General features: G+C 44.4%; 3 protein-coding genes across 8 annotated transcripts in view; 1 reads left to right on the plus strand and 2 right to left on the minus strand.

The window, feature by feature from the left end:
• Nucleotides 1-57: 57 nt before the first annotated feature.
• On the minus strand, nucleotides 58-3,541 carry PTRHD1 (peptidyl-tRNA hydrolase domain containing 1). Its single transcript, XM_015094251.3, has 2 exons — nucleotides 3,277-3,541; nucleotides 58-532 (listed from the first exon to the last, which is right to left on the minus strand). The coding sequence occupies exons 1-2, from the start codon at nucleotides 3,526-3,528 to the stop codon at nucleotides 362-364; spliced, it is 423 nt and encodes a 140-aa protein (XP_014949737.1). The 5' UTR covers nucleotides 3,529-3,541; the 3' UTR covers nucleotides 58-361.
• On the plus strand, nucleotides 3,275-20,580 carry CENPO (centromere protein O). Of its 3 annotated transcripts, none has more exons than XM_012165894.5 (8): nucleotides 3,275-3,315; nucleotides 3,988-4,097; nucleotides 5,320-5,477; nucleotides 12,527-12,644; nucleotides 13,322-13,581; nucleotides 14,498-14,669; nucleotides 15,376-15,539; nucleotides 17,122-20,580. In XM_012165894.5, exons 2-7 carry the CDS (start codon nucleotides 4,052-4,054, stop codon nucleotides 15,510-15,512), a joined length of 891 nt encoding a protein of 296 aa, XP_012021284.1. In that variant the 5' UTR covers nucleotides 3,275-3,315; nucleotides 3,988-4,051; the 3' UTR covers nucleotides 15,513-15,539; nucleotides 17,122-20,580. The 3 variants fall into 3 exon arrangements, with proteins under 3 accessions (XP_012021284.1, XP_042101805.1, XP_012021278.1); XM_042245871.2 differs by lacking the exon at nucleotides 3,275-3,315 and adding an exon at nucleotides 3,594-3,816; XM_012165888.5 differs by lacking the exon at nucleotides 3,275-3,315 and adding an exon at nucleotides 3,594-3,666.
• The window catches only part of ADCY3 (adenylate cyclase 3), an 88,250-nt gene continuing 78,318 nt past the window's right edge, over nucleotides 16,897-26,828 (minus strand). For 3 of the 4 annotated variants that reach the window (XM_027966562.2, XM_027966563.2, XM_027966561.2), the window contains 9 exons: nucleotides 26,036-26,295; nucleotides 25,701-25,766; nucleotides 24,187-24,268; nucleotides 23,104-23,262; nucleotides 22,497-22,643; nucleotides 21,823-21,942; nucleotides 19,184-19,307; nucleotides 18,450-18,574; nucleotides 16,897-17,900 (listed from right to left, as the gene is read on the minus strand). In XM_027966562.2, coding sequence (XP_027822363.1) covers nucleotides 17,718-17,900; nucleotides 18,450-18,574; nucleotides 19,184-19,307; nucleotides 21,823-21,942; nucleotides 22,497-22,643; nucleotides 23,104-23,262; nucleotides 24,187-24,268; nucleotides 25,701-25,766; nucleotides 26,036-26,295 — 1,266 coding nt within the window. In that variant the 3' untranslated portion in view covers nucleotides 16,897-17,717. The remainder of the gene's footprint in view (nucleotides 17,901-18,449; nucleotides 18,575-19,183; nucleotides 19,308-21,822; nucleotides 21,943-22,496; nucleotides 22,644-23,103; nucleotides 23,263-24,186; nucleotides 24,269-25,700; nucleotides 25,767-26,035; nucleotides 26,296-26,828) is intronic. The other variant, XM_042245870.1, reaches the window with a different exon arrangement.

The following is a 26,828-nucleotide window of genomic DNA, read 5'->3' on the forward strand; positions in this document are numbered from 1 at the left end:
ATAATGCTACTCACCTACCTTCCCCATCTGAACTTATTAATTAAAAGTAAGAGGAAATACTTATTAATGAGAACTTTAATATGAACATGCGTTTGACTTTCAAGAAACTGTCATAATTTGGGGATTCCCTGGCAGTCCAGTGGTTAGGAGTCTGCACTGCCAAGAGTGTGGGTTCAATCCCTGGTTGGGGAACTAAGATCCCACAAGCCATGTGGCACAGCCAAGAAAAAATAAAAACTACCATAATTTAAAAGGAAGAGGGAATTGTCATTGAAAGGAGTACGTGGTGCTTAGGGATGGACGGCATGTAGTTTTTGGATCCAGCTGATACTCAAACATACAAAGCAATGGATAACGTGAGTCATTTGAACAATCGGAACTTCTTCAAATATTGGCTCACTTCTTCCTTGGGGTAGGGACGGAGCGCAATGCAAGTGGGGATGTTCTCTGGCTGCTCCATCCACAGCTTGTGGTCAATGTTCTTCTGTTGCAGCGTCTCTGCCAGCAACTTTAAGGTGGTCTCATCCGGGGCCTGAAAGGAGCAGAACACAGGCTGAAAAGCCCACTTAGGAAGTGACAAAAAGCAAAAGCAAAAAAAAGTATGAAGGGGACTCCTCTTAACTGAAAGTGGAGTAACAGCTCTACCAAACAAGGCGCTGTAGAGAATGTCTCCAGAAGCAACAGCTGCATCACTCCATTTGCCATTCACTCTCTGAAGGGGTGGGAGTGGGGTAAGATTTAATATTCCTATGTATAAAATGGAGCTTTTTCTCTCCCCTCCTGAGATGCTGAGGGAATGCGCTGTCAGTAATTATGCTCTATGCATTTTCTAGTTCTGGTGACTAAACAGCCATCACTAATTCCACAGCCAGCTCTGGCATTAAGAGTTGACTACTGGAAGGCTTTCTAAAATCATATCACTTCCACCTCCCTCCCACTTCCACCCCAGTCCACACACCAAGAAGGATTTTCTTACTGCTGGGAGAGTTCCCCCTTGTTAACTCAATGGTGGGCAAATGATTCTTTAGTGTCCTCGTGAAATTGTTTCTCATCATCTTATATGAATCCCATTACAGGAAATAGTAATGACACTCAGAAAATAAAGATCGTTAGTGTGTTATGTTGCATAAGGGGTGTGTGTGTGTGTGTGTGTGTGTGTGTGTGTGTATAGCCTAAGGGGTGTGTGTGTGTGTGTGTGTGTGTGTGTGTGTAGCCTAGAAAGGCAGAAGCCACTAAGATAACTAGAGGTTTGTCTTATCAAAGTAGAGGATGCTGGGGTTGCTACTCTTAATCTATTGAGTCCTTTGGGCATGCTGAAGAATGCATTGACCTCCCTTCCTTCCTTCTTTAGCACCAGGAGCAGCATAGTAAACTTAGAGTGAGTTTAAACCCTTGCTCTACCACTTACTGGGCTTCTCTGGTGGCTCAGATGGCAAAGAATCTGCCTGCAATGCAGGAGACCTGAGTTTGATCCCTGGGTTGAGAAGATCTCCTGGAGAAGAGAATGGCTGCCCACTCCAGTATTCTTGCCCAGATAATTCCATGGACAGAGGAACCTGGTGAGCTACAGTCCATGGGGTCACAAAGAGTTGGACACAGCTGAGCAACTAACACTTTAACTTTGCACCCCTTACTCGTTGTATGATCTCTGATACGTTGTGTGGCTTAGCTGAACCTTTGTTTCCCCCCTGTAAAATGGGATGATAATGCTTCCTAGTAGTAATGAGATTCAGTGAAATTAGGCTCAGATCTGTGTCTGGAACACAGTAAGCTCTCAGTGAATGGAATTAATCATGGCATTGTCTTATATCTTATTGGTCTTTGTGGCTACAGGAGCACCTTTATTTAATCAGTGGTGATTCCTAAGTCCCTTTCTTGAGTCACAGCTAACAAGAGACTCATGACATGTCTTTTAAATTCAGAGGAGTCACTTAATCTCTGGGCTTCAGATGTCTCATCTGAGAAAAGGGGTAAATATTTTATCTGCTAAAAGCAAGAGAGAGGGAGATGTCCAAACCACATGATTTCTTGAAGTCTTCCTATAAAAGTCCTATAAAAAGAATCCAAAGGAAAGACTATCTATTTCTTTTCTTCCTTACAGATTCTCAGGACTTCTCCCTGCAGGTTACTATTTGATGTTTCAACACTCAACAGCAAGTTTTCTCTTGAAAAATAATGCTTTTGCCAGCTGGTCAAGAAGGAATTACCCCAACCCTCCAAGTCAGTTATTAAGATAAATTTTATGAGAAGAAAGCTGCTTTAAAATGAAAGCAATCATTTTTTCATTATAAAATATGTGCTTAATGTAGAAAAGTAAAAACAGAGAGAGAGAAGCATTACTAAAAAATACAAAATTCCACTGTTTAATATTTGGATGTATTTAGTTTTTCCTTTCATAATCTGGATCATTTTGTATGTAGAATATAGTTCAATGAGCATCACGTCATGAGCACTCTTCCACGCCAGCTAAATGTACTTCAAAAACACGACTTAGACTAGTTTCATAATAATCCATTATCAGGGCCAAAGTTTAGCCAACTCATCGTATTGGAAATTTAATGATTTCCACATTTTTTACTATTATAAAACGTCCCTATGAGTATCTTTGTGCAAAGCTCTTTGGGTGCATCTTGTTATTTTCTTAAGATACATTTCTAGAGGCAGAATTGACAGAAGGTAAGGGTAAGATCTGTTTGGCCACCTGTAAAAAGAACCTTACCTCTGATGCTACGTTCAAATCACACTAGGGTTCACATTTATTTTCAAATTTTGGGGTCAGACCCAGGTAAATGCTTCAGTTTGATTTCACTTGCAATAAGGAACCCTGAGTCCCTACCCTTCTGAATCGGTTTTCTGGAGAGGGATAAGGACTGTACTTTTCGGCACAGCCATTAAAAGGCCAGCACAGCACTCAGGTAGAAAGACAGGTAGAAACCCCTCCGCCCTCACAGGCATCTATTTAAGAGGGACGCAGGTGAGACCGGAGCGGCGCGGAAAGCATTTATAACCGGCCGGGTGTCCACTCTTCACACCGTCAGGCCCCGCCCCGTCTAGCTAAGGCTCGCTGGGCAGTAGCTCAAGCCCCAGAACCGTTTCCACACAAACACACACACGCCACACCCACCCCATGATGCTATGCGCCCCCCCCCCCCCCCGCCAACATACATACACACTAATGCCACACCCACTCCGTGAAGTTAGGCGCCTGGACTCAAAACTACACCCACTTCCGACCCAACGTTCTCAAGGTCCCACCCCCTCTTCCTAGTGCCTCACCTCGAGGACCACCTTGCGCATGCGCTCAAGCTCACGGAGGTAAGCGGCTGTGTGCGGATGGTCGCGGTGAAGGTGCAAGGCCGCGGTGGCTGCGTGACAGGCCTGTGCGACCACTGCGCCTGCTGGCCAGGAAAACGGAGGCTGTGATAGATCCTTTCGTAACACCAAGTACTGTACTAGGATCTGCGGTTCTCCGCCAGAGGCCGCCATCTTCCTGCTCAGCTGAAAGGCCGGGCCTATCCCGCGGTGCATGCCGGGATCAGGGAGGGGCCCTGAGCGCCGCCATGTTTTTGTACGGCGGGAGCGCAAAGCACGCTGGGACTCGGCTTGATTTTTGTAGCCGAGGATGGCGGGAATTCTTAGCCTTGGCTAGAGTGAGCAAGAGGAGAGGTAATAAAGGGAAAGCCAGACCCAGTGGCGGACGGGGCTCTGACCAGGGTGGAAGGCTGAGAGGCCTCTTAGCAGCCCCTTCCGTGTGCGAGGAAACCCAGAGAGGGGATCCAGAGGCGTGGTGCCGGGGCAGCGCGCAGGGACCGGGAGGTAGACACCGACTCGCACCTGGGGATGGGCCGGGCGGGTCAGGGAAGGGGCATCCTAGCGAATACGCTTGGGGTGTCGGGGCTCAGGGGTGCGTGTCTGCGTTGTGTGAGCTGGCCCTGTGGGTTTGTCGTGAGTGTGAATACGTTCTTGCCATTTTCTTTTGCCCGCAAGGATAACTCAGTTACTGGTGCATGGACAACTTTTCTAGGAAGGCCTTTGAAAATCTGAGGAGGAGATGGAGCTGGCAAATACGTTAAGACAAGACGGCGAGTCTCGCGGAGGTATTCAAAGGTTCACATTTAACTACTGCTCCTCAAAATAATTCTCAGGCTGAAAGCCCGTTTCTCCTCTAACCCGAAGTTTGGGAGTAGGATGATGAACAAAACTAACATGGAAGACTTAAAGGCAGCTGAGATCATTGGAGCAGGAAAAATGACTTTTATTTCTAAGCTCTTTTCCCTTTTTCGACCAGTAGGTTGCATGCAATAGTATACAAATGTTCGTATTCAGAGCTGCAGTTCTAGCCAATGAGCCTTCTTTTCTTCTCAGAACTTTTGGGGGGCCATTTCCCGCATTACTCCAGTGGAAGGGGCCTTGCCAGGCAGTGACCGATGTTGGTTAGACCTGGGTTTGAGTCTGGCAGTGTCATTATAAATATTGTGGCCTTGGCCAAGTTATTTCACTTTTCTCTGCCTTGATTGCTTCATCTGAAAAAATGGAGGAAATAATATTGTCGTGGTGGTTGTGGAACTTAGGTAAGTAATTGTTTTGCTGCTTTTCATCGAGGCATTTAGCAGATGCATAATGTATAGGAGATACAAACGCTTCAATTCTTTACATGCTTTGCAAGTAAAGGATCTAGTGTAAGTGTCTTAATATGTAGGAAATGTTCGCAGATGCTTCATTGCCAGAGTTGATTAGCATTTTAAAACTAGGACCTCAACTATATTGGTCTTTAGTCTCTTGGAAAGTGAGATTGCCAGAGTTTCTGTCTGTTGGTGAGCTTGTTTTCTTGTTTAATTTTGGTGGACAGTTCCTTTTAGTGTGTGCTTTTATAGTTCTATGCTCCTGATACTTTTCAGGGCTTCAGAATACTCACTCAAGTCTTTATGGATGTCTAAATCCAAACAGTTACACATTACCACTTTGGGAAAAGGTGTGTAAAACCCAATTAAAAAAAAAAAACTTTTTCTGACCCTGTTTTCCTCTGGGTCACTATTATCACAGATAACTGAGATTAGCTATATTTAGATGATTCCCTTTTTGAACAGTGGCTTAGTAAGTAACCACTTGTATGTCAGTGTTCTGCCTAAGAGGTTGCTGACCATTGACTTCTGTTGTCAGCTCCTCTTGTTTTATAAATTGTTGGCAATTGTAGTCTGCAATTTAACTGACCGCAAAGTTCTGGGGAAAGGGTCACGGTCTGTTCTTCCCTGCAGTGCTTCCTGTTCCTGGACTTAGAAATCCTTAACTTTGTTTGAAAGTTCTTTTTACTTCCCTCAGGTGTTTTAGCTCACTTGGAAAGACTAGAGACTCAAGTGAGCAAATCCCGTAAAAAATTGGAAGAGCCACAGAACACACAGGCTCTTGAAGCCAGGATTCATGAACTGAAATGTCTGCGAGATAAGCTGAGGGCTGAAGTGAAACAGCGTCAAGCCAGAGTGAGTAGAAGTGTGATCGATACTGGCAGGCTTTCCTGGAGTGTAAAAACCTAACATGATCTGGGATAAACAAATCTGAATAATACGTTTGACCTGTGGTCTTAACTGGAGCAATTTCAGTCCTTGATTCCTCAAGTAATCACACCTATAGAGTCAGCTGATATCAGTATCATCTAACAGTTGGCAGGCCTTACTGATGGGCCAGGTGAATTCATAATAGTCTCTTAACCTGCCCTCATGGACATGAGCCTCTTACCTCAGTTTCAGCCGGACTTGAGTCATTAGTACTTTTGTCATTAATACCACCTTTCTAGAATCATCTTTCACCCAACTTGAAACTTCACAGTAAACCTCAACTCTTCCCTCTTTTAAGCTTTCTCTCTAGCCCAGATCCAGTTAGTAAAACCTGTCAAATTCTTTAGGTTGTCTTTGTGCCCCCTTCTTCCACCTCCTCCTTACCATAGCTTGTGCAGTATGCGCATGGGTCTTAATATTTACCAGGTTTTAGATGGTGGGATTATTGCAGTAGTCTGCTAGTTGGTTCTCTTCTAATATTTATATTTTCCAATAAATTTTGCACAGCCAAGAAAATGTTCATAAAATACTACATTTTTCATTAAATTACAAGTTTTCTTGCTAAGTCAACAAGCATCCTCAGCCTGCCTTCTTTTTCTTCTCTTTCTCTTTCTTGTCTTCTTCTCTTCCTCCCTCTTCCCTTTCTTTTTTTTAGTAAAGAGAAAATATGTATCTATATATTAATATAATTATGTGTATATAGTGCACAAATCTAAAGATCCTTTTATAGAGATGAGTGCACTCTGGTAAGTACCACACAAATCAAGGTGTAGACTATTACCAGTACCTGAGAAGTCTCCCTCCTCCATCCTCCTAGTCATTTCCTTCAAGGTAACACTATTCTGGTTTCTGTTACCATACACTGGTTTTACTTGTTTCTGAGCTTTATATAATATAAATGAAAAAAGTATGAATTCTGTTGTGTCTCTCTTCTTTTGCGGATTGATTTTTCTGTGAGGTTCATCCATTTTGGTGCATGCTGTGTCCTTCTTAGCGGCTGAACAGCAACAATGTATGTGCTTATTTTATTTGGTTGTGCTGAATCTTTTAGCTGTGGCATGTGAGATCTAGTTCCCTGACCAGGAATCAAATCAGGGACCCCTGTATTGAGAGAGCAAAGTCTTGGCCACTAGACCACTAGAGAAATCCCCTGGTCATTCTTTTTTATTGCTATATAATTATTCCATTTCAGAAAATATCCCACAATTTATTTACTTATTGAACTGTTGGTGACATTTAAGTTATTTGGGTTTTTCACTTTGTGGGTATTAAGAATAATGCAGTATTCTTGTTGCTATCTTCTGATGTAAAAATACATACTTTTCTGTTGAATTGATGGGTCACAGGGTACAAAGATTATCTTTAGTAAATACTGTCAAACAGAATTTGAGACTGATTGTACCAATTTTACATTACCAGCAACAGTATATAGGGTTTCCATTGTTTTGCATCTGTACCAATACTTGATACTGTCAGTTTTAAAAAATTATCATTCTAGTGAGAGTGTAATAGTAAGTCACTGTGAATTAATTTGAGTTCTTTTAATTAATGATTTTATACCTTTTTTGGACAGTTGAAAGTCTTGTGAAATGAACTTTCCAGAACTTTTGCAGAATTTTTATTGGGTCGTATATCTCTTATTAAATTGTAGAATTTTTTACATATTTTGGTTAGAAGTACCTTGTTGTATATCTGTATTCCAAGTCTTCTTTTAAAGACTAACTTGCCTTTTCACTCTCCAGGGACATCTTGTGATGAGAAAGTCTTCATTTTAATGAGGCTTGATTTAAGAATCTAACTTCATGTTTCCTTTGAATAAATATCTGCCTAACTTAAGAACATGAAGATGTTCATGTTTCTTTCTGAAAGTTTTTATTTTACTTTCAGAAATATAGTCCCTATGGATTGATTTTTGCGTAACATGGTGTGAAGTAGAAGTAATGTTCTTTTTTAAAAACATTATTTATTTTGCTGCACCAGGTCTTAGTTAATGGCACTCTGGATCTGTAGTTGTGGCTTGCAGTCTCTCAGTTGCAGCATATGGGATCTAGTTCCTGACTAGAGATTAAACCCAGGACCTGTGCGTTGGGAGTGCACAGGCCTAGCCACTGGACTATGAGGGAAATCCCCGAAGGTCACACTTGCTGGTTTTTTCCATATGGGTATGCAGTTCATTCAGTACCACTACTTGAAGGTCACTCTTTCCCCATGGTATTGCAGTGGATCTTTGGGTCTGCTGCAGGCCCATCTTTGATTGTTCTGTTCCATTGGTCTGTTGGTCTTTGTGCAGGTACCAGAGGTTTATTACTGAAAAGTTTTGATTCCTATAGTTTAGGTCTTACTGTTCAGAATTATCTTGGCCATTCTTGTCCCCTCAAATTTCACATAAATTTGGGAATTGGCTGTCAGTTTCCAAAAAGAAACCTCCTTTAATTTTGATGGGAATTGCACTAAATCTATACCTCCATTTGGAAAGAGTTGAAATCTTTATAGTATTGTGCCTTCCAGTCATTGTACATGGTATATATCTTCTAGTTTCTTGGGATGAATACTTAATTGTTTTTTAAGTCTTTTTTTTTCCTTCTGTATGTGTTTAAAGTTATAAATTTCCCTCTAAGCATACTGTCTTAATCCACGTGGGCTACAATAACAAAAATACGTAAACTAGATGGCTTATAAGCAACAAATATTTATTTTTCACAGTTGTAGATGCTGGTAAGTTTAGGATTATGACACTGGCAAATGTAGTGTCTGAGGACTTATTGCCTCTTTTTAGAAGAATCTTTTATTTTTGGCTGCACTGGGTCTTTGTTGCTGCAGTGCACGGACTTGTGGTGACTTCTTTTGTAGTCATGGCACGCGGGCTCCAGAGCATGGGCTTTGGTAGTTGTGGTACTTGGGCTTAGTTGCTCTGTGGCATGTGGGATCTACCCAGACCAGGGATTGAACATGCATCCCCTGCATTGGCAGGCGGATTCTTAACCAGTGGACCACCAGGGGAGTCCCCCTTACTGCTGCTTTGATTGTGGTCTTCTCACTGTAATGTCACATGGCACAAGGGGCAAGCTAGTTCTTTGGCATCTCATTTATAAGGACACTAATTCCAGACACTATAAGGACACTAATGAAGGCTCTCTAGTTATGACCTAATCACCTCCCAAAGCCCCCACCTCCAAATACCATCACACTGGGCATTAGATTTCAGCATGAAGTTTGAGGGACACAAATATTCATAGCACATGGCTTTAGCTATATCTTGCAAGTTTTGATATGTTTTCATTATCATTTCAATTCAAAATATTTTTGATTTCCATTGTGATCTCTCCTTTGTCCCATCTGTTTAAGAAGTGTATTGCGTAATATCTAAAAATTGGATTTGTTAGTAATTTTTTTAGTTATTGATATGTAGCTTAATTCCATTATGATGGAAGAATATGACCCAGCATGTGGTGAATTTTGATAAATGTTCCATGTTCATTAAATGTGGATTTTACATTTTTGGGTACTGTATTCTCTCTATATATCAAATAGACCAATGTGTTCATCGTGATGTTCATTTCTTCACTATTTTACTTGTCAACTTATTAGTTACTGGGATAAATGTGTTGAGCTCCCATTATGATTGTGGATTTATACATTTTTTCCCCTTTCATTCAGTTTTGTTTTATCTTCCTGGTTGGTAAGCCTTTTATTTTTATGCAGCAACCTTTTATCATTATCAGCTATCCCTGATAGCTCAGTTGGTAAAGAATCCGCCTGCAATGCAGGAGATTCCAGTTTGATTCCTGGGTCAGGAAGGTCTGCTGGAGAAGGAATATGCTACCTACTCCAGTATTCTTAGGCTTCCCTGGCGGCTCACCTGGTCAAGAATCCACCTGCAATGCAGGAGACCTGGGTTCGATCCCTGGCTTGGGAAGATCCTCTGGAAAAGGGAATGGCTACCCACTCCAGTATTCAGACCTGGAGAATTCCATGGATTGTATAGTCCATGGGGTTGCAGAGTCAGAAATGACTGAGCAACTTTGACTTTATCATTATGCAGTGTTCCCTTTTATTTTAGTTAAACTTCTTGCCCTAAAACCAACTTTGTCAAGTAAAACTTCGACAGTTCTTATTTTTGTAAGTAGCATATAGTTGGAGAAGGCAATGGCACCCCACTCCAGTACTCTTGCCTGGAAAATCCCATGGACGGCGGAGCCTGGTAGGCTGCAGTCCATGGGATCGCAAAGAGTCGGACACGACTGAGCGACTTCATTTTCCCTTTTCACTTTCATGCATTGGAGAAGGAAATGGCAACCCACTCCAGTGTTCTTGCCTGGAGAATCCCAGGGATGGTGGAGCCTGATGGGCTGCCATCTATGGGGTCGCACAGAGTCGGACATGACTGAATCGACTTGGCGACTTGGCAGCAGCAGCAGCATATAATTAGTTTTAATCCAGCCTGGCTGTCTTTGTCTTTTAATTTTTTAGTCTATGAACTTTTAATGATTCCTAACATATCTAGAAGAACTTCCCTGTAGCCCAAACGGTAAAGAATCTGCCTGCAATATAGGAGATTAGGGTTCCATCCTTGGGTTGGGAAGATCCTCTGGTGAAGGGAATGGCAATCCACTCGTGTTCTTGCCTGGAGAATCCCATGGACAGAGAAGCCTGGCGGGCTGCAGTCCATGGGGTCGCAAAGAGTTGGACACAGCTGAGCAACTAAAGCATATAACGCAGTATATCTAGGTCTCCGACTGCCATGTTACTATTTTATTTGTTCTTTCTCTTCTTTCTTGCTACTTTTTGGATATTATTCCGCTTTTCCATTAGCTTGTTAATTATATGACTTTTAGCATTTTTTTTAGCGATTATCCTTGAGAAAACAGGCTTGTTTTTCTTACTAGAATATACTTTAGATTAGTACCTTTACCACTTCATAGATAATTATAGAACCTAACGTCTTTTCTTTCGCACACATGCAGCCTTTCGTGTTATTGTTGTATGTAGATTCTACATGTATTAAACTCTGTGAAACACTTCATTGTACAGTCATTGTGCCTATAAAGTTATATACCTATTTACCCTTTTCAGTGCCCTTTAGTACTGCATTTCCATATTTTCATCTGGGATTATTTTTCTTCAGTTTAAGTAGCTCCTTTTGATTCTATTATCAGTGTTGGTTTGCTGAAAATGAAAATTCTCTATTTTTGTCTGTCTGAAAGCACCCTTCTTTCACTATATTTTTCATGTTTAAATGGGTATTTTTGCTGGGTATTCAGATTATAGGTTGAAATTTATTTCCTTTCACACTTTAAATAGATATGTTCATCGTCTTCTGGTTCCATGGTTTCTTTCAGATGTTAGTCTTACTGTTTGAATATAGTGTGTCTTTTCTCCTCTGGCTGCTTTTAAGATTCTGTCCTTGGGTTTTAGCAGTTTCACATCATCATGTAGCTAGGATTGGTTTCCTTTCTTTATCCTGCTTTGTGTTACAGCACACCTTAATCACTTGCAGTTTTCATTTGTTTGGAAAATTTGCCGAGTATCTATCTCTTCAAGTAATGTATCTGTCTTATTCTTTTTCTTTATTTCTGGAGTTATCTTTACTCTGCTGTAATCTAGCTATGAAAATATAACTGTTTTCCACTTTTCTTTTGTGTCTGGTCAGCTTTTAAACCCGTTGAATTCCTGATTTCTGTTACTGTATTTTTTGGATTCAGGATTTTCGTCTGATTCTCTTTAATAGATTCCAGGCCTTTGGTATGAATTTTCCATCCTTTAATCTGTGTTAATGACTATGTCTGATAATAACTCAAATAGCTGAATCCCCTCAGATCTGCTTCTGTTGTCTTCTTTTTCCTTCTGGTTTTCAGCCATGTGTTCCTCTTTCCTGCTATGCTTGGTAATTTTTCTTTTTGATTCAATGATGGGTAGTGTTTAGAAAAAATAGGGATTCTGAACTATGCTGTCTTCTTCCAGAAAGAATGTCAGTTTTTTTCTGACAGGCAGATAGTGTATGGGCACATCACTGTCAACCAGCTGAGGTCATCTGTCGTCTGTTTCTGGTTTGCCCTCATTCGTAGAGTGTAGTCCTTTGTGGAGGCTTTACTTGAAAGCTTGGGTGTGCTAGGACAGATGTGTCAAGATCCGTCTTCTTTGGCAGGCTCTGACCTCCACAGTCTGCTTAGCTTTTTAATTTTCACCAGCTTCTTTCTGTTATGCCTGGAGGACAAGTGGCATGCAGCCTGTTGGGTTCCCATTTCTCTGTCTTGGCCCATAGGAAGTCTGCTCTGGTAACCTCAATCTCCAGTTTCTGTTGCCCTGGCACTGTGAGACTGCTGCAGAATCTAGCTTGCAGCTTTCTATTTGGCCTGTATGCCGTGTGATACAAATCAACAAGACTATGAAGGGGGAAACCCAGCTAACTTCCACATTTATCTTTAGTCTTCAATCTGGCTGTTTTGGTGGTTCTCTGATGCCTTCGGGCCATTTTCTGTTTGTTTACTAGCATAATTGCTTATTTCTTTTTGGTATTTCATCAACTTGTGTAGTTGTCTCAGGAGTTAGTCTGATAGCATTTACTGGGTTGTAGCTCACAGTGTGCGACTTATAATCAGTATTTGTCATCCTGGCACTTGAAAGCCTGCACAGTCTGACCCAACTTTACCAGCTTTGCCTCTTTACAGCTGTTTTTTCCTTAACCCTAGGCTTTCCTTACCTCCTTTTCTTTCTCCTCTCACAAGACTCTATACTGCAGCCATGTTCTTCAGGCCAGCACAGTTTCTACTTCTGATTCCTGGTACTGTATATAACCCACAAGATTCTTCCTCTACTGTGAATTCATAGCACCAGCTGGCTGGCCACAGTAGCATTTCTTGATTCATAACATAATAAAAACAAATTCTCTGCATGTACATTTGTCCCATGTAGGTGAGGACATGGGACTTTTATTACGCCTCTGTACCCAGATTGATCTGCCACATGTCTTGCAGGTTAAAGCATCTACTGCCAATGTAGAACCTGACCAAACATTAGAGATTAGTGAGCAAGAAATTTTGGAGAGAAAACAGGAAAATATGAAAGCCATTCTACAGGCATATCGTTTTACAGGTATAATTTTTTTCTGACCTTTTTCAGTCTGAGTCTCCTGTCTGGTGAGATAGTTTGCAAGATGTATTATTAGTCCTGGACCTATTTCATTAACACTGAATTTTGCCCCCCACCCCCAACATACACTTGGAGAACTGGCATGCCATTCATAGGCAGCTTTACCTGCAAAGTTGGCCGCTGTGCAGCATCCGATTGGTTGGTGACTGGCTTAGACTATTCATTGTAGTGATCCAACATGTGCTAGACCGTGTGCCAGAACTTCCTTTACAGCTGGTTTGCTTGATGCCACTGTTCAAATAGTTTGAACCCCTCAAGTCTCTGTTTCACCACTAAAATGAGGACTTACTTACCTATTATCTGTATCATAAGAGGATTATGAGAAGACCTGGGTAGTACCGTAAGTTACTTGACACTTGGGGGAAAAAGGAGCCATAGGTAAATTGAAAATTTCAAAATCTTTTCTTCAGTAATTTGATACTTAGAATGTTCTTTTCCCCCCACCATTCTGTGGTTTTAGAACACAAACTCAAAGTGAGTCAAAGTCAGAAGAAAGTCTAACATTCGTTCAGTGAGCATTTGAGCCCATGGTGTGTGTACTGGGCGGAGCTGAGGGGCGTGGGATGCACAGATGAAGCCTTTGCCTCACGTCCCTTAAGGCACTGTCTTATTTGTCCCAGGGATCAGCGGGAAGCTGACCAGCCGAGGAGTATGTGTCTGCATCAGCACTGCTTTTGAGGGGAACCTGCTGGATTCCTACTTTGTGGATCTTGTCATGGAGAAACCACTTTGGATACATCACCATTCAGTGCCAGTCTTCATTCCCCTAGAAGAGATATCTGCAAAATACCTACAGACTAATACTCAGCACTTCCTGTTTGTTCTCTGCGAATACCTAAATGCTTACTCGGGGAGGAAGTACCAGGCAGATCGACTTCAGGTATCTGTGATCTCATAAAACATTTTGTGAGCCCAGATAGACTTGAAAGAAAGGGACATATTCTTTTGTACTTTAGAATAGTTCATAACTCCAAGCCAGAGGTTTGACTGTTGTCGTCCTAATGCTCATTTTTATTTACATACAAGCTGTTTTCCACCTCCTCTTCTGTTGAAACTCTGGATGGTGTTGAGCATGGGTACTGGTGAAGTGATTATTTACTCATGAATGGTGATTCTCAGGCTTTTATACTTGACCCTTCCTTCCTCTCACAAAGTGGTAGGGTACAGTTGCTTTATTTTTAATTCAGTGGAGGCCCAGTAGATGACCTGCTGTGTGCCAGCTGTCTTTGCTGAGCCTTGGGAATAGGTGCAAGCAGAATAATGGTTTCTGAAAATGCCATAGAGGAAAGCTGTCCATCTTTACCTAAGCTCAGCCTTACATTCTTAGAGTTGTAACTGAGCTAGGGTTGCAGTAAAAAGGGGGGGAAAAAAAAGGAAATAAATGCAAGCAGGAAATAAGTGACTCTTAAAAGCTTAGCATTTCTCTGTGCATTTGGAATGACTGAAGCTTCTGGTTATCAGTTAGATACTGACATGTGAATGTAGACATGAAGCATTTCAGCCAAACGTGTGACATCCCCTGAGTTCTTAGCAGAAATAGTGTCTCCCCAGCCTCTGGCCATTGACTTAGTAAGTGCTTCTTACAGGCCTTCTAGGCTGCTACCAACTCTTAATTATCTTATACATCTCTATTATTTGTCCTTTTTTCAGGCCTTTCTCTATCCTTCATTTATTTCTGAGATTTAATTAATGGGCCCTGTTTTTGGCAGACATGTTTGATGCATCATAGCCACTTACTGCCTTGGAGCTGTAATTGTTGTATACTTTGTGTCTCTTTTGATCCCCATCCCCATTAGAGTGACTTTGCAGCCTTTCTTGTGGGGCCCTTGCAGAGAAACTCATTGTGCAACTTGCTGTCATTTACTTACAAAGTGAAGCCGGAAGGTCAGTCCTTCCCCTTCTGTGCTAGACTGCTGTATAAGGACCTCACCACAACCCTACCAACTGATGTCACTGTTACTTCTCAAGGTAAGAGGAAGGATGCCTCCAGGAAGAAATTATAATATGCTCTGTGTTATTCACGTGATTGAAACAGTGAAATAGTGAGACTATATCAGCTGGTCCTGTTGAGATACTATCTTCTGTTTCTGTACTGTGAACAGAAAAATACAGTCAGTAAGATACCAAGAATATCTGCCCTATTTCTGTCAGTTTTCCTCTCCTCTTTGTTAAGTATTAAAGATAATTATCCAACTTTTTCTTCTCCTCTGCTCAGTCCACCGCCACCAGAGTTCTTCCAGCTTACGATTTGTTTTCATTGGAAACCCCTCTTAGACTGGTGATGAGGTTGCATCATAGGGTCACTGTGGTGGTGAAAGCTGAGACTCGCTTCACTGTGAAGCTAAATAGATGTGACAAGTCGGCATACCCTTAGCTCTGCAGAGACCAGGCTCTGAATGGGAATTTTTCAGTGATGGCCGAGACTTCTGTTCTTAAATGCAACACAATGGACAGTAATGAGAAAAAGGATAAAATGTTTTTAGGAGGCAGGTTTCACATCATAGGTTTTTACATTTCTCTGGGCGCAGAGTCTGTGTTTTTGGTCTCAAAATTTCACTGGACCAGTAAGGGGCAAGGCTGTCTCAGCTCCAGACCAAAAACGAAAAAAAAATGCTCCATTGGTCCCAAAATATTAGCACTGTGAGATTGACAGATCCTGTCTTTTTTTTTTCAGGGACAGAAGCATTACCCAGAATGTGGGAAGAACAGCGAGCAGCCCATGAAAACCTGTTTTTTACAAAGCCCCTACATCAGGTGTTTACTTCATTTGCAAAAAAAGGAGAAAAGCTGGATATGAGCCTGGTCTCCTAGAATATTTTCTTTGGGGACACATCAGAAGTGAGTAAACAAGTACTGACCACACTTGGGGGCAAGGTCCTGGGAACTGAAAACTGTTGAAAGGCTCAGACTCCTGTCCTGGGGGCCATCCCTGGAGTGAGAACAGACACCCACCTTATCAGGATGGTCAAGGGCAAGTTTCAGGCTATCGACCCTGGCATTTTGGGACAGGTCTCCAAAATTGCCTGGTCACTTGCTCCAGTGCTCAAAATCATCTCTTCTTTTTGAGATATTAATCACACATTTTAGCTGAAAATGAGAATTTTTTACAGAAGGCATTTTGTGAGAGAGGGAGTATTACCATTTAATTATGTAGCTTTTATGAAACCTTCAGCTAACTTTGTCTCACTCTCCTGTCTGTGACTTTTGAGAAGAAAGTTCTTAGAACTCTCAGGGTTCATGATATGACGTGAATCATATAGTTAAGAGGAGAAGTATGGTTAATCTTTGGTTTGGAGTGGAATATTCTCAGCCACTGATTTACAAAGAATGTGGTGTGAGTACTACGGATAGAGTAATTGGAGTTGCATGTATCTAATGTCATTTCCTAAAACAGGTTGGGGGAGCACTGAATTTATTGTCAGCTCATGATCAGAAGTCTACTCATACCTTGATCATTCAAAGGAAGTGGACTCCTCTCCTTTATCTCTTCCCTTTTCTGTAAGCTCCAGGCCCTGGCCATGCAATTGTCTTCATCCTCTCCTAGTCCAGTTAGTGAACCACTTCTCCACATAACCATGGCCTCCGCTCTGCTGGCTTTTTTTGTTCCTTGCCTTGGGAGTATGTGCAAGGCCAGTGCATGGATGTGAAAACCTGTCACTTGCCAAGTCACAAATAGGAGTCATCACTACCCTTACTGTCCAAAGCCCTGAGCTGTATTCTGGCCTCATTCTAAAACGGTCCCGTCCTAGAGCTGATGGCCAAGCAGCAACCTGCAGGTGTGGGTGTCACAGGTAATTGTGGGAGGAGCACAGGGGGATGGTTGAGCCAGCTTGGACCACCATCTAGAAGGAAGCAGCCTAAGAATGAGAGGGAGGTGTTAGTTTAAGTTCTTGCCTTCCCAGCACACGGTAAGGACCAGTGTATCAGGATCAGTCCAGTCACTCAGTCATGTCCGACTCTGCGACCCCATGAACCGCAGCACGCCAGGCCTCCTTGTCCATCACCAACTCCCAGGGTCCACCCAAACCCATGTCCATTGAGTCGGTGATACCATCCAACCATCTCATCCTCTGTCATCCCCTTCTCCTCCTGCCCTCAATCTTTCCCAGCATCAGGGTCTTTTCAGATGAGTGTGGGAGAGAGCAAAGCACTTCTCAGATGAGGGCCGTTAACAGAATTGGCACAAATGATCATATTCAAGTTGAATAAAGCTTTTAATAAAACAGTCTTATTCTTTATCAATACCTGTAAATTCTCTCTTTAAGCAGTAGCAAAGGCGACTGTAGCAAGAGCTCAAAAGGCAAGGCAATATTGGAGTGTTTTCTTAACAGAAAGTTAAAAATATAAATGTAGAAGATCTGTTTATATATTTTTCTTTCAGAAATAAAATCCCTTTCCCTCCCTCCCTCCCGCCCACCAGGTAAAAGGAAATATTGCACTTTCTGCTCCCATGACTAAGGTGACTGGGGTTCCAGAAGAACCTTTCAAGATTATCAGGACAAGAGCCATTTCAACAAACTCGGACCACAGACAAGCAGGTCTTCGGAGTGAAAAGCACTGCTTCCAGGTTCTAGCTGCGGAGCAAGTGGTGGCCAGCGAGCGGCCCTCATCTGAAGCAGAGCTGCTCCGCCTGTGCTCCCAGCCAGGCACAGAGGCAGCAGCCTTGTTCCACCTCTGGCAGCCCTTCCTACTCACAGTGGCCATGGCCTCTCTGGGTGGAAGAGGGCTGGTAAGAACTAGGGCTCTGGAAGGAACGTTCCAGTACCATGACTATGAGCCCTACTCCCTGGGTAAGCTAGAGGCACACTGAGGAATAGTATGGCCACCCTCAGAGCTTGCACGTTCACGGACAAATGAAGGCTGAAGGAGATTTTTTAAACCTAAAATCTATGTGAGTGTGCACTTCAACAGCCTGGGTTGTTGGGACTTGGTCACATGTCCTTTCCCGAAGCCTTTCTTTGATTCCCCAAAATAAACTCTCCCTCCCCTTTGGATTCTCGTAGGGCTGGAGGCCATTCAGGAGTTGTCTACTACCTGGTGAGGCAGTGTGATTGAGGCGCCGTTAGGGAACGTGGCCAGCTTGTCTCGGCCCTTCAAGAAAAAGGTTAGCAGTTCCCCCTTCCCTTTCACAAAGATGGGCCCTCTCCTCACGAAGCGGAAGCCATACTCTCGAAGGATGACTTGGGTTTCTTCCACCACCTGTAGAGGAGAACCGAGAGCCTGGGGTTAGAGAGAGAGCCTGGGCTGAGGGGCTTGGCAGCACCCAGCACAGTTCCCATACTCGGGCCCGCAGGGCTCCCCTCCTGTCCCCTTCAGCCTGGGCACAGATTGGGGGTGGGTTTGCCCAGCTCTTCTCTCTCCTAAAGGTAGCCTTCCTGCCTGCTCTCTTAGGAGGTCAGCCATAGGTCACCTTGTTTGGCAACGTGTATCTTGCTTTTCTGTCCTCTTTGCCTTTTTTGTGGAGCTTTCCTGCCAGACCCAGTGACAAAGATCAGGTGGTTTTGAGGGGAGCACTTAGGAGGCCCAAAATGTCAGCTAGTTCACACCAACAGGCAGGATGTTCTTACCCAAAACTTAAACCTACATTTTGCAAATAGAGTTGAAATATTTCCTCCCTTCTACTGAGGAAGCTCGTCCCACTCTTGCTCTTGACTGCAACACGACCCGCTTAACATTCTGGGCCCACAGAACAGAGGCCACAGTGCCCAGCAGCACATGCACTGTTCTGATTCTGTCCCCTGGACTTACCTGGATGTTGCCCATGACCCCTGTGGACTCCATCCTGCTGGCTACATTGACTGTGTTGCCCCAGATGTCATAGTGTGGTTTCCGGGCTCCAATGACCCCAGCCAGGACCCCTCCTTTGTTCATTCCTGAGGGGGAGGCACAAAATTGAGCTCAGCCCCATCGCAGAAGCCACCAACTCTTCTCAATTTCCACCTGACTCCAGCCACAAAGCTCCTGGCTATATAACCTGATTTCATCAAGCCTGACTCTTGAGTTCCCAGAGGACAGAAATCAAGTCTTCTCATCCTCACCGTGCTCAGCAGATGTCAGCCGCCCTGCTGTGCTAAGTAATTTAGTGCAGAAGTTGCCAGTTTCTCTTGCCACCCACTTGGTACTTCAAGTTCCCTGTGACCTTGTCCAGGATTGAGAACCCCTCCCCAGAAGTGTGTGATGGGTGATGTTAATCCCAGCGGGCAGGATTGAAGTGACAGATTCCCTGGAAAGGGAGATAAACTCAAGCCCCAGCCAGACTCAGAAGGGAGGCCATCATAAACTGCATGGGACAGGAATGGCTGAGCATCACATTTTTGGTTTGATCACTGACCTAAAGACCCTTAAGGTCCCTTCAGCTCGAGAAGTGTGACCCTTCCCACCCGAACTGCATCAAGTCTTTGGAAGACCCCTCCCCTGGTTTGTAGAGCCCCCTGCTTGGGGAGGAGGTGCACAGCAGGAGAGGGTGCACTGAGAGGCCTTACCAATGCGCAGCATGAAGTTGTTGAAGGACTGGTTATTGATGTTGGTGAGCGTGTCCTTCATGGCCAGCGCAAAATCAGCCAGGTCTGCCAGGTGCTGCCAGCGCTCCTTGTCTGACTTCTCCTCCTGCACCAGAGAGTGGCTGTGAATGCCGGGGCCAGCTGGGCGCCTTCAGCTAGCTTATAAACACCGTCCTAGACGTGTCTTTTTAAGCTCATCCATAAAATGGAGATGGCTGTTGGTAAAAAGTCTACGGGTAACAAATGCTAGAGAGGATGTGCAGAGAACCCTCCTACACTGTTGGTAGGAATGTAAATTGGTACAGCCACTATGGAACCGTACGGAGGTGCCTCAAAAAGAGTTACCATGTGATGCTGCAGTTCTGGGTATATATCTGGAGAAAACTATAATTTTAATGATATATGCACCCCAGTGTTCATTGCAGCACTATTTACAATAGCCAAGTAGTCATGTGTGGATGTGAGAGTTGGACTGTGAAAGAAAGCTGAGTGCTGAAGAATTTATGCCTTTGAATGGTGGTATTGGAAAAGACGCTTGAGAGTCCCTTGGACAGCAAGGAGATCCAACCAGTCCATCCTAAAGGAAATCAGTCCTGAATATTTCCTAAAGTGCCGGGGTCCAGCCCTGGTGGATCCAGGGAATTTGAAGGGTGGATTGCGTTGGCGTGAGAAAAACTTATTTATTGATATAAGATTAGAGTAGGAAGAAGTAGTAAGAAAATTAAGTGGAGAGAAGAGGCTGATTAACTTGGGTTACGTGGAAAGCCAATAAAGTTCCAGACAAGGAGCTTGCACCATCTATGTTAGGCCACCGGCGTCCATTTGAATATCGGAGAGTGCCCTGCCTTGGGCTCTCTCTCACGCATCTTAAAAGCCGGGGCAAGTAAGTAGACAAAGTGAGCCTCCACGCCCCAGATGGGAATTCAGCCTGAAATTAGAGTAAAGAGGAGACAAGGGGGAAACCAGTCCAGCGACTGGCTCTCCTTCTATTGTCCTTCAAGGCCTTTTATACTTTTGATTATACATAGAGATCAGTGGGTAATAGAAAATTATGTAGCATTCGCAGCCCAGACTTTCTGTATATTTTTTGTATACAAAAGGTCTCAGGTGATTTACATTATCTTCTGGCCAGGAGGCTTGTTAACACTTTTTTGGCTCTTTCTTAATGAATGTTAATCTCGTTTCCCCTTAAGTGTTTTTCTTTAATCTACATCTCCTTAAAGCGCTAAAGTTATATCTCTATAGAACAAAGGTGCAGTGGGTTATAACAAAGAAGGTACTTAACTCCAAGATCTAATGTTGCTAATACCAGGTCTACTACTTGTTTTCCTATATACCAACTATATCTAAAAATAAAGGATATGAAAATTTGGCAGCAAGTATTGACTCAACAAATGAAACTTTTAATCAGTCCTATTCTAACGATTTTGACTCTTCGGAAGCCCCTACATTCCTAGGATGTTTTAAGCTTCCTGTGCCTCCTGCGGTCAGGAGGCCTCAAACAATCACATGCGCAGTTGTACGAGTCCTGCAGGCAGGCCAGAAAGCCATCAGAGGGGTTTTTGGATTGAAACACTTTCAAATGCAGAAGACTAAAGCCCTGAATTGACTTTTTCCAGAGAATGTTAGAAGAGTGGAAAAGCAGGCAGATTCTTATTTTTTGGGGGGGGGTGGATGCTCAGGAAATTCCAGGGGGAAAACCTGAGGTCTGATTAGCCTTGCCATCAGAGCTCTTGCCGCATGACCTTGTCACGGGTGGGATTCCTCACGCTGGCTCCCGGCACTAAAGGAAATATTCATTGGAAGGACTGATGCTGAAGCTCCAATACTTTGGCCACATGATGCAAAGAACTGACTTATTGGAAAAGACCCTGATGCTGGGAAAGATTGAAGGTGGGAGAAGGGGACAACAGAGGATGAGATGGATGGCATCACCGACTCAATGGACACAAGTTTGAGTAAGCTCCAGGAGTTGGTGATGGACAGGGAAGCCTGGCATGCTGCAGTCTATGGGGTCTCAAAGAATAGGACACAACTGAGCAACTGAACTACAGACGTGGAAACAAATGTCCAATGACAGATGAATGAATGGAGATGTGGCTCATGTGTACAGTGGGATTCTACTCCACCGCGAAGAAAGTGCCGTTTGCAGCAACATGAATGGACCTAGAGACTGTCACACTAGGTCCAAAAGACAAATACCCTATGTCACTTTTATGTGGAATCTAAAATGTTACACAAATGAACTCTATGAGACAAAAGCAGACTCAGAGATCAGACTTGTTGCCAAGTAGGGTGGGGGAGGGATGGTTAGGAGTTGGGGATTAGCAGATGCAAACTATTATACAGAGACTGGATAAACAACAAGGTCCTACTGTATAGCACAGGGAACTAGTCAATATCCTGTAATAACCATAATGGAAAAGAAAATGAAGATGTGAATATAACAGTCATTTTGCATTTGTACCGCATGGTGCTAGTTGGTGTGTCTTAGGGGACCCCTTCACACAACAACAACAGTACTTAATGGCAGCTATTTTCATTACACTGTTTCCCACCAATGACGTGTGGGCTGCCTCTCTTGCCCCATCCATCTCCTCTAGCTACTGCTGGTTAGCTACCTTGTTGGAGCTGGTAAAGCCATTGGTGTTGACATCTGGGGTGACTCCTGAAGCTGCCATGTAGGTGCTACCAATGGTCTTGATCTTGGTGATGACCCGGAACTTGGGATTGTCCAGAAGCTGAGGCCAGTGTTAAGAGAGAATTGTCAGCGGTCAAGAGAGATGAATGAGCCAACTAAATGACAGACCTGCCCCCCCTTTTTTTTACAACAAACCCATGAAACATCTGAGAGAGATTTTCCTATAAAAGCTTCATTTAGCCAACATCTGCTATGTTATCCTGGGCCAATGTCCTGATTTTCTGAGCCTCAGTTTCTACCATATTAACAGGGATAAAAGTGCCAGTCTTGGAAGTGTTGAGCATGTATGTAAAAGCATTTCCCCTGGTACACAAGTTATTAATACCTGATTATTGTTTGCTGAATCTGAATTTGAGGATAAGAGGAACCAGAGGGACCTCAAAAATCTTTTGGCCAGGCCTTATCCTATGAACTTACAGGTGATTTCCAAGGCTCCCACCTGGGACCCAACATTTCCAGACAACTGCAGAAGGCCATGCGTTTTGAGGAGTTTTTATGGGAAAACAGCAGCCGAAGTAACTCCCAAGTTTCTTGGGCTGCAGTCTGGAAGGGCTGGCTTTGTGGCAGGATGCAGGGGCCAGGATAGTCACTCACAGAGTCAAAATCTGAGATGATCTCATTGAGGAAGCGCAGACACTCAATGCCGCCATTATTGATGCTCTCCTCTGTGTAGAAGTCGGCAAAATTGGGCAGGGAGGCAAACATAACTCCAATCTCATCATAAGACTGGCTGTACAGCTCCTAAAGAGAGGCAGGGCCAAAGTGCTCAAAGACAGTCTAAGTGAATGGCATGCTACAGAAATGAACGTCCTCCACACCCATGACGTGCACTCAGCTTTTTGGACACACAGGTCTCCCAGACTATCCTGACTGAATTATTAGAAAGCTCATTGCAACTTTGGAAACCAAAAAAAGAGCTTTGCTAGTTCCTGCCAACAGCCCCAGCTCTAGGAAGGAGGGCAGTGGCAAGCTGTGAAGTGAGGCATGAGAACCACTTGGGACAATCAAAGTTGACAGGTGCGCTCCACTAAGGCCTTGTCTTCTGAAACAGGCCTCACAGATTATGGCAAGAGATTCTTTGGCTTCTGATACTGTGGTGCTGTGTAGGTCCAGCCCTACCTGGGCCCCCAGGCCATGTCACAAGAAGGCAGAAAGCCAGAAGACGGCCCTATGGCTCCAGCCCTATGGGGCCACGCCTCACCTCATCTCTCTTCTTGGACCCCAGGAAATGGCGTGCCACGTGCTCAGGCAGCATGTTGGTGACCAAGGCTTCGTTCCAGCGTCGCATCTCATAGACACGTTCCTTCTGGTCGTGGACCTCAATCTTCCACAAGAACAGTGTCCGTGCCAGCTTTTCCACCTATGGATATAGACACAGGCAAGGTGTGTGCCCTAAGCTGGCCATTTGAGGGAGTTCTCGGGTGGTCCAGTGGTTAGGACCAGGTGCTTTCACTGCTGTGGCCCTGGGTTCAGTCCCTGATTGGGGAACTAAGATCCCATAAAGTGCAACCAAAAAAAACAAAAAACAAAAAAGTTGAGAAATGGGAACTTGAGGGGTTCCAACATGGAAAAACTGAAAGGAAGATGGAGATGGCTGGATAGCAGGGGAAATGAACCCCAGAAAGATGATTCATCAAAAAAGGCCATACCATACAGCTGGGGTGATGACCCCAGCCTCTGTGGTTACAGGAGGATGTGAGGGGCCTCCTGGGACCTCATTTCAGCTACAGATGGGCCTTGTGGGTGGTGGCAGCAGTGGGGATCTCAGCGCAGGGAAGAGAAGTCCCCATTTCCAGCAGGCTCCAGTCGCCAAGTGCCTGGAGGTGGCTGCAGTTCTCTGACAAGCCACTGGGTGGCTCCTGAGCTAATAGGGAAGTAAGTCCCTTGTGTGGGTACTTCCCCTCCCTCTTCGTCTTTTTCCTTTTAACCAAACAAAAATTTCCCTTTCTGGCTTTGTAGTCAGTATGTTCATGACCCCCAGAGCCAGGATGAGTGGAGATCCATGAGCCCCTGGCCTAGGAAATTAGAGATTTTATCCAGGCTTTATGCCCCACTCCCAGCCTTCCATCAGCAGCTCAGAGCAAGAGGTAAGAACTGTTGTTCTGGTATTGATACTCCTGAGGGAGACCAGGAAATGGCAGAGGCGGTGGCCTGACCGGGGTCACATGCCATGTGGGGTAAGGAAAACGGCATTCCCCAGGAGGTTGGGTTCTTAGATCCTGGGGCTGCTTCTCAGGAGGCCCTGAGAAGTCGGCGTGGAAGGGGCGGGTGTGCAGGCACTCACGTGTCGGGAGAAGTAGTAAAAGCTCAGCATCATGACGAAGATCATCACTGTCATCGAGTACTTAGACGGCACCAGGGGCAGCCTGTGGGGCCCAGAATTCAGTTGAAAGTGCGCCATGCTGCCCTCTGCTGACAAGGGAGTTTTTATCCTCTCTAATGTGGCTATGCTGTTTCTTATCACTCCAGAAACCTTTCTCAGCAGCTTAAGCACTTTCATATCAAGTCCAGATGCCCACTGGACAGTAAAAATTTCTGAAATCACTGGGATTTTGTCTTAACTGCCAGCCAACTCCTGGACAGTTCTGGCTGCACTTGAAATCCACGTCAGGCCTTGAGAGCTGCTCTCTGGATGTTTTATTAAACACCACATCACCTGACTGATCACAGCAGTAGCCTCAACCATGTAGGAATCTGGAGAAGGGAGAGACTAACATCTCAGTGATGGGATGAGGGCACAGTTGCACCATGCGTTTTTATAACTGTCAGCCATATTTTTGTGTGGAGCTGAGTTGGTATATGCATATACCACAATTTACATATCCACTTAGTCTTAATTTCATTGGGGCTCTCCTTTGAGTTGGATGTTTGCGAGCGTGTGGCTATTATGAACAGTGCAACTGTGGACATTCTAGTACATACATCTGGGGACAAATAACATGTACATTAATTTCTCTAAGGTGTATACATAGCAGTGGAGTTACTGAGTCATAGGTCTATTTTCACCTTTACTAATTAACTCCAAATTGTTTTCTTAAATGGTTGTACCATTTATACTTCCACCAGGAACGTATGGGTTACCATAATCCATGATGTTATCAGCCTTCTTAATTTTTGCCAAACTGGTTGGTGTGTGACAGTCTTTCCTGGTGGCCTTAATTTGCATGACCCTGATTACTTGAATGCCCTTAATTTATTAGTTCCTATTTACACTTCTTTTGTGAAAGGCCTATTCAAGTCTTCTGTCCATCTTCTCTGTTAGGTAATCTTTTTTTTTTTTTTTAACTTATTTAAAAGTCTAGTCAAGTCACTGCATCATAACATTCTAAAACTTCAGAGCTAAGATGGAATCTTGAAGAATTCTGCTGATAACCTCTTCAAGAGATGACACAGACTCAGGCAAACTGGCCTGCCGAGGCCCCACAGAGAACCACTGTGGCGGGAAAGGAGTCTGGGTGTTCTAGACTGAATGCCACAGGCCCCTTCCTCCAGCTTCTGAGGTCTGGTCCGCAGCCGTCACCCAGATGGCTGCTCCTCTCTCTGCCTCTCCAGCCTGCTCTCTATTCCACCCTCTGGACCGCTCTGCATTCTCTTCACCTCAGGAGAGGCCAGCGCGGCCAGATAAGCACTAAAGTCTGCTCCAGCCTCCCACAGAAACATGCTGACTTTTCGAGCTTGAACATCCCATACAGTTTGCCTCTGGAAGGATGAGACCCTGGGGCTTTGGACTGTTGTACTTTGTCTCCTGAAGAAAGGGACCGGAAACGCAGGGCAGGACGGGAAAGGAGACACCCTTACCTGTCAGTGCCATTGAGCCCCGAGCTGGAAAACACCTGCATCTTCTCTAAGGCCACCATCGGAAAGCTGTCGGGACAGATAACAGCACAAACTTGCACCCAGCCAAACACTGAGGTGACCTGGACCTTCCAGTCCTCAAGAAGGGACAGGATCCGTCCTGGGATTACAGCCAACCAGTCTGTGAGAAGCCACGAACCCTGATTCCCATACAAGCCTTTGATTAGCCCTAGAGACAGATGGCCAGCTCACTGCAGGCCCATGACCTTGAAGTGGGGACTGGGGAGGCGGGTGGGAGGAAGGAGATCATGCAGATCTCCAAACAGGCTTCATCTTACTTGTGTTGCTGGAAGCGTTTGTGGTCGTAGTCATCAAAGATGGGGCGCCAGGCGTAGACGTTGATGACAGCCACAGCCCCCACGATGAGCAGCATGAGTGTGAGCTTGACCATGTGGCTGACCTGCACCAGCATGATGGTAGCGATGAGGGACAGCACGGCCACGTAGTTGTAGTACTTGGGGTTCTCCACGCAGCCGTCCTCCACCTGCATCTCTGCGGTGCCGTTGGTAGGGCCTGTGTAGTACTGGAGACAGCTGAGCTGGAGGCCAGGACCGTGAGTGGGTGAGGAGAGCGTGGGGTGCAAGGGGACAGCAGACACTGGTAAGAAAAGGCTGGGCCGTGGCAGCTGCCACTTCCCTCAGAAACCCCGAGCAAGAAGGGAAAGTACCAGGGGACAGTAATGCGAAAGTCAGTAACTCCTGCTAAGAGCTTTAGCATCATCTCTGATGATCATGAAAACTGTCTTGTGTATTCTGAGTACTGGTACCATCATATAAGGGGCTTCCCAGCTGGCTCTAGTGGTAAAGAACGTGCCTGCCAATGCAGATTAGACATAAGAGATGCCAATTTGATCTTCCTGAGTCAGAAAGATCCCCTGCAGAAGGGAAGGGCAATCCACTCCAGCATTCTTGCCTGGAGAATCCCATGGACAGAGGAGCCTGGAGGGCTATAGTCTATGGAGTCGTACAAAGTCAGACACGACTGAAGCAACCTAGTACACAGCACACACACGATCATATAAAACAGACAGGCCACTCTTGGCCAAAGTAGCGAAATTAGCAGGTGGTAAAG

The sequence above is a fragment of the Ovis aries genome, chromosome 3 (assembly GCF_016772045.2).
Source record: "Ovis aries strain OAR_USU_Benz2616 breed Rambouillet chromosome 3, ARS-UI_Ramb_v3.0, whole genome shotgun sequence".
Lineage (NCBI taxonomy): Eukaryota > Metazoa > Chordata > Mammalia > Artiodactyla > Bovidae > Ovis > Ovis aries.

Bases quoted from the DNA above. Each gene is read 5' to 3' on its own strand.
- PTRHD1 (XM_015094251.3), bottom strand. From the start codon at position 3,528: ATGCACCGCGGGATAGGCCCGGCCTTTCAGCTGAGCAGGAAGATGGCG. The intron at 533-3,276 runs GTGAGGCACTAG...TGCTCCTTTCAG, and splicing joins TGCGCAAGGTGGTCCTCGAG to GCCCCGGATGAGACCACCTT.
- CENPO (XM_012165894.5), top strand. From the start codon at position 4,052: ATGGAGCTGGCAAATACGTTAAGACAAGACGGCGAGTCTCGCGGAG. The intron at 4,098-5,319 runs GTATTCAAAGGT...TACTTCCCTCAG, and splicing joins AGACGGCGAGTCTCGCGGAG to GTGTTTTAGCTCACTTGGAA. The intron at 12,645-13,321 runs GTATAATTTTTT...TATTTGTCCCAG, and splicing joins ACAGGCATATCGTTTTACAG to GGATCAGCGGGAAGCTGACC.